Source organism: Oryx dammah, unplaced genomic scaffold, assembly GCF_014754425.2.
Source record: "Oryx dammah isolate SB20612 unplaced genomic scaffold, SCBI_Odam_1.1 HiC_scaffold_23, whole genome shotgun sequence".
NCBI lineage: Eukaryota > Metazoa > Chordata > Mammalia > Artiodactyla > Bovidae > Oryx > Oryx dammah.
The window spans coordinates 93,997,044-94,003,573 of NW_024070207.1; the positions used below are offsets into that span (position 1 = coordinate 93,997,044).

Consider the following 6,530-nt stretch of genomic DNA (forward strand, 5'->3'; position numbering starts at 1 on the left):
AAGTATATTGAACCTGGTAATTGTGTGACACAGTTGCATCTTAATCATGGTATTTAGTTGTTGGTCATTTCTTTTGTTATATTTAATTTTCTTTTACTTGTTGTATCTTTAATCTGAGTAAATGATTGTACCTTTGAATCATTTTCAGTAAGTATTTTGTTTCCTTACTGTGCTTTTATTTTCTTTTGTATGTGTTGTATGTCAACAGCTTCAGCTGACTCAGAAGACATCAGTCCCTCCCCAAGAACCTGTTAGTATTATAGTTCCAATCATTTATGACATGGCTTCAGGTACCACCCAGCAGGCAGACATTCCCAGGCAGCAGAACTCTTCTGTTGCTGCTCCCATGATGGTCAGCAACATTCTGAAGAGGTTTGCAGAGATGAACCCACCACGACAAGGTACATGACCAGTAGATGATATTTTATTGCATATATGTTATAAACGTTCTTCTGAGAGATCCCCCTTTCTCCCCTCTGCTTCTTCCTTACCCACCTCACCCCTCCAATCCTAGTAGTAGAGCTATGGTTGCCGTGGCCCTCTTAATGTCTGCCTGTCGCTTTCTTCCTTTCTCACTGGCTCTTCAGTTTTGTCCACGTCTCTGCTGCCTGGACTTTATTTTTGTTCGTGATTAGGACTGACCCAGTTGCTAATGCCAGAAGCTTGTATTTATAGCACACGTTGCTACTAAGCCGTAGGTTAGGATGATAGAATTTTCCATGGCTGTGAATTCCTACCCCACCATCGATACCTGCCACTCTGTACGTCACCAAGTTGAAATGCATGTTGGATTCTCATATTTCATGGTTCAGTCATGAATAGAATAATATCATCCAAATTTCTGTATCTCCTAAATGTTTTGTGAAGAATAAAAGCTGATACAAATGGCTTCCTGCTTTTTGGGCTTCTTACATAAGTGTTAGGTGGGTGCAAGTGAACCTTTTCACCAAGTGCACAGTGAAGCTCTCAAATGGAACATTTTCGAGGAGACCAGAATGATTCTGGCAGATAAACACGGTCCCTTTAATACTGGAGTAGCCTATGCTTAACCTGGAACTCCTGGCAGTGCTAAATTTTTGGTTATAAAACATAATGCTCAGCAAAGAGAACTTATCTTCCATTCTGCTTGTTTCTAACATTAAGGAAATTAAAGTACATTTTGCTTATATCTAATATTAAGGAAGTCCTCTATATCTTTCTGTTCCGATTAGTATGATAACAGAATTCATTTTTTTTAAACGAGGGGAAATTGTTCTCTGAAACATTTTTTAGTTACCACAGTGTCAAAATTTTACTAGACACAGGATCATGGGAGAAGTTATATTTTCAGCTATTTGTTACCCCATATTATGTACAAAGACAAGTTCTACCTAAGTATAGTTTATAAAGAACGCACTGGGCAGTAGAGAAGGGTGTGCTGCTTTTGTTGTAATGCTTCTTCCACTTCTTATAATTTTCTGCTTTCATCCTTTGACTTATCTCTTCTTTCAGCTCAAAATAGGTCGTCCTTCAGTATCAAAGTTTAAAGCTATCAGCATTTTCAAAGCATGCATTATATTTTCAGTATAACCTTGAACACAAACACCATTCTTTCACAAGCAGATGACTATCATGTCTCATGGAATTTAAAATTTAAAGGAACAAATGTTTTGATCCTGTTTGGGATCAAACAACTTTTTCTCCCTATCAATAATGAAAATGTGTTTTAAAAAAAGAAAAAGATGTAACTTCTTTTATTTAAGAAATTGTTGAGATATTTTGGAAGTAGTTTTCCTTTATTTATCTTAGCCTGGTTAAACCTTTGTTTTTTTTTGTTTTTCTGTACCTTAATTTGCCAGTGGTTGGAGAGAAGGATGCAGTGACTTGCACAGGGTCACTGCACATCCTGCTCTTTGCCCGAGGGGTGTTATTCAGTTGAGGTCTTCACTTCACTCACTCGCAGCCTCTCAGCGTTAGACCATTCTCTAGGGAAAGGATCTGGTTTGGGATTTATCGTATTTACAACTGGTTTTGGTTAACTGTATTGAACTATTTTTAATTTACATATACAAGAAGTAAGAGGCATAGGCTCTTTGGTTCTTGGAGCAAAGGAGAAATTGAGAAGATGAATCATTAACCTCCTACAATCTGCCCCCCCCCATACGCACAAATCTTGTTTTTGGATTGTTGGTATGCCATATTTTAGCCTCCGTTCCTTCCTTCCAGACTCATCACTTCCTCCCCTGGTGAAGGCGGAGTCACTTTATTAATTGATTTTAATATTGAACTCCAGAAGTTGATCAGTTCCTTGAAATTTGGGGGAAAACTCCAATAGATGTCACAGACCTACACTGTCCAGTATAATTGCCTCTCTCCAGATTCGGCTATTTAAATTTAAGTTAATTAAAATCAGATAAAAAGTATAAAATTCAGCTCCTCAGTCACTGGCTATATTACAAGTACCCAGTAGCCACAGCACACATATAGAATATTTCTGTCATCACAGAAGATTCTGTTAAGACAGTGCTATCACAGGTGTTACCTGGCCTTTAGTGTAACAGCAGAAGGATATCATTGATGTTGTAACTAATGCATAAATATAAATCTAGATCTTTCATTAGTTTCAAGAACCAGGTCATCAGTAGCCTTGAAGTCCAGCTTCAGAGGCTTATCCAATGCTCCAGTGTTTCTGTAAAGAAACTCTAGGCATATTAGCTTAAATTCACATCTAACTGGGAGTTGCCCAGAATGTCTTCATGATGAAAAAACCCAAACCAAGTATCATCTAATAAATACTTAACACCTATAATCCCCTATAATCTGTGCAGTTAAAATTTAGTCTTTCGTTTTGATCTTTAAAGTTCTTACTAATTTTAGATTTAACTACCCCTACCCCACCAGTGTGTTATCATCTTTCCTGTATTGCGAATAGCTAATGACCATTTTTCTCTGTTGCAGGTGAATGCACAATATTTGCAGCTGTTCGTGATTTAATGGCTAATCTTACACTGCCCCCTGGTGGGCGTCCATAGACACTATTGTTTTTAAACCAGGAAGGCTGACAAAAGAGACAAAACAACAAAAAAAAATCTGAATTCAGCCTTCAGTTTAAAAAAGAAAAAAGGACTTTTTTGACTTTAAGAGCTAAATATTCTAAACTGGCAAAAATTTTCAGGGTGCACTTCTTTCATCAAAAAGACCATCAATCTTTTGTATAGCTAACTTGTATAGTGTGTTTAAATGGGACACGTTTCAAACTAGGTAATACATCAGTGTCCGTTTGCCAGTAATAGGTTTAATATTCTGTTTTATACTATAAAGTTACGGAAATGCCAAATTTGTTTATTTAATTGTTTTCTTATGTTTTGGGTGTAATAGTCATTTTTTCGTTTTGTTTTTTAAGGCAGGTCTGTCATTTTTGAATACTGTAAAACTGTGATAAACTTTATATTGAAGCTGTATTTTAATATGACCGCTTTGAATCCTTACATGAAAATGTTCTGGGAGTTGTTATAAACACACCCCAAGGAAGCAATATTTAATAAAACTAGGTTTAAAAAAACAAAACAAAAGAAAAAAAGCAAACAGTGACACTCACTTGTGTGTATATCAGTTCTGTAGACTTCTCGGCCTCCCTTTATCTTTAACCTAGTGGGGCCAGTAATTAATTTCTAATAATATATGTCTGAAATTTGACCAAAACATCTGCTTCTTTGTTTCAAGATTAATTTATTTTCTTCAAACATTCCTAACTTGACTGGTGGTTAACATTTAGCACCTTGGTCATCTTTCAGTGTAGGATTTGAGTTTAAAAGAAAAGAACTCAGTCTTTGAGAAGAGACAATGAGTAGTTCATATTGATCAAAGATTCCAAATAATGCAGTCATTCTCTGCTGAGGATGTGGGAACTTTTCTGATAGGCAAATGTAGTTTACAGGATACTTCTGCACACAGCATTCATTAGGAAACCAAGAACTTGAATGCTGGACCCTTGCATGAAATTTCTGTGACATTTCTTTATCTTGAGTAACTTCTTCCCCTTGCCTTCCTCACCAAAACTGGGGTGGTTCTAAACAATCCCAATTTAATTTATTATCAACAAAATGATAAAATGTTTTACTTGGAAAAAACCTGGTACAGTCCACTCAGTTTGAAGAATCCAAGACCCAGGGTCTGTCCAGGGTCAAATGGGGGTTCTGTTACTGACCCATCTCAGCAGTTTCTTTTTGGAGCAATGTACTGCCTCTCCCAGTCAGTCGGGAACTTTTTTAAGCTTCAAAGAGAATGATCCAAAGCAAAGGTCTTCTGAAGACTTGATGTTATTTGGGAAAGTTTTTAAAATGGTAATACCATGCTGAGTTGTCTGGTCACTGTACTACTGTTCTCCGTGAAATTTTAGATGCTTTTGTCTAATTCTACTTTAAGATGATTTAATTGAGCTTCTGTGACTGTCAATTACCAAATTCTAGTTTCAGGCATCTCATTGCAGTTATATCTGTCCTCAGCTTTGCTTGACTCTATTCATATTCTGGTCAGAGTTGAGGCCTTCTTTGCCTTTTCTTCTATGTCTTATTTCTGCCTTCATTTCCTGCTTCTCACCCCCAACTCTGCCACTGGAAGCAGGTGACTAAACTTGTATCCTTCCCATAACTTAGCTTTTATCCTTCTGTATTTGGTTCAACTTACAATGGTAATCATGTCAGTTTGGCAGTCTGAGATTTTATCCAGGGTCAGCTCTTTTCTGTTTGGAGTTGAATCCTTTCTTTCATGTAGAAATATACATGTGTATACAAGAAATGTATTTTTATCTGCAGGATAATATTGTCTCAAATAATTTTATTAAGAGTTTCCCTTTTAAGGGTGATTTTGAAATATTAATTGCATTTTTAACATGCATTCAGTGAATACTTTTTTCCTTATTAATAACTCATCTCTGAATGCATTGTACAAATCAGAAGTAAGATAGGATTCAGTGAACAGAATTTGGTTTTGATGCTTATTAAGAGTAAATACATGAATTGGAATTTTGCTATCATACTTGATACTTTATTACAGCTTGAAAATGCTTAGCATTTGGATCTTAAGTTTCATCACAAACTATGTCTTTTACCTCTTTTGTTAACCAAGTTCAATCAAAGGGACTGGATACCCATAGGACTTTTTCCTAATTGATGGTTTGGATTTTTAGTGTGTTTCAATGTGATTATAGTAATTTCAGTAATAAATGAAATTTATACAAGTTTCAGAGAACTAACAACTCTTTAGTTAATTTTCATGAATATGTTTTGGCTAATAGTCTGGTTTAACCTTAAAGAAATTGGTCCTAATTTGCCACATCTTTTTTCCACCTGCTGAAATGCCATTTCAGAATGTATAAGTATTTTCAGAATTAGGAAGAAAGCAAAAACTTTACCAGAACATACCAAGTTATTAATATCAAGAGCTGAACCTTTTGTTTGAAAATTAACACCGAGTGAGCTAAGTGCAGGCATAACTAAAATATACATGATTTTGAATTTAAATTCCACTAATAACTTCACTATGTTGCAGTTAGCACAGTAACCTGTAAAGCAAGGATACTAAATGGTTTGTTAGTCATTTTTTGGACCATGGTTGATTTGATAACTTCAAGAAATAAAATTTTGCCACTATAAATTTGTATCCAATTTCAACATAAAAAATTCCTTTCATGGTTTCTTCCCCAGAAGAAATACCTATTACGTTTTACTTTAATCATTTAGTATCATCAAAGTGTTCCTGATATAAAATCATACACAGGAAGCTACAAGAGAACTTATATTCAGGTAATTTAAGGAACAGAAAGGAGAAACGTTAATGTATATTTCCTTGTACCCTGTGGAATTTCCCTCTTCCTTTGGTTTAATGGGAATGGACACTTTGTCTAAGGAAATGAGTTTAAATTTACTTGGGATGGATTTTATATTGAGGTTTTTAAGGGAAAATTAGAGGCTAGCCAGCATTGTGTGCTGCACAATTCCAGGAGACTGATCTGCTCACAGTTTTTTATAAATTGCCTCCATTTTCAGGTAGCCAGTGATTTGTTAAAATATCTTGCCCATGAATGACTGACCGAAAGGGCACATTTAGCTCAATATAAAATAATAGATGATATTTACTGAGAGCTTACTATATCCAGGCACTATTCTAACTATTTCAGTGTCTTTAATTTGTCACAACCACCCAACAGGGTAGGCCTCCTTTTTCTGATGAATAAACTGAGGCCCAGAGAAATGAAGTAATTTGCTGAGATCAAATCAACATTGCTTAAGATCAAACAGCTAAGAAGCAGCATTTTGAGTCAAAGCTAGCACTGCCACTTTGCTGTGAAATAAAGTCAGGGGAAGACTTCAAACGTTTAGACTCGTCCCTCAGAGCCTTTTGACGACATGCAATTTTAACATGTTTTCCAAGGTCAAGAAGCTCACTAAAAGCAACTAAAATTGAGATGACTTCTTGTCATTTAGAGTTGACAAGCCATTGCCTTCTGACCCTTACAGCACTGATTTGGAATTTAGCTTACCCTATGCAAG

General features: G+C 35.8%; 1 protein-coding gene across 2 annotated transcripts in view; it reads left to right on the plus strand.

The window, feature by feature from the left end:
• Positions 1 to 3,551, plus strand: part of MED14 (mediator complex subunit 14) — a 60,222-nt gene extending 56,671 nt beyond the window's left edge. For both annotated transcript variants that reach the window (XM_040266177.1, XM_040266178.1), the window contains 2 exons: positions 209 to 401; positions 2,938 to 3,551. In XM_040266177.1, the coding sequence (XP_040122111.1) occupies positions 209 to 401; positions 2,938 to 3,011 (267 nt within the window). In that variant the 3' untranslated portion in view covers positions 3,012 to 3,551. The remainder of the gene's footprint in view (positions 1 to 208; positions 402 to 2,937) is intronic.
• The last annotated feature ends 2,979 nt before the right edge of the window (positions 3,552 to 6,530 follow it).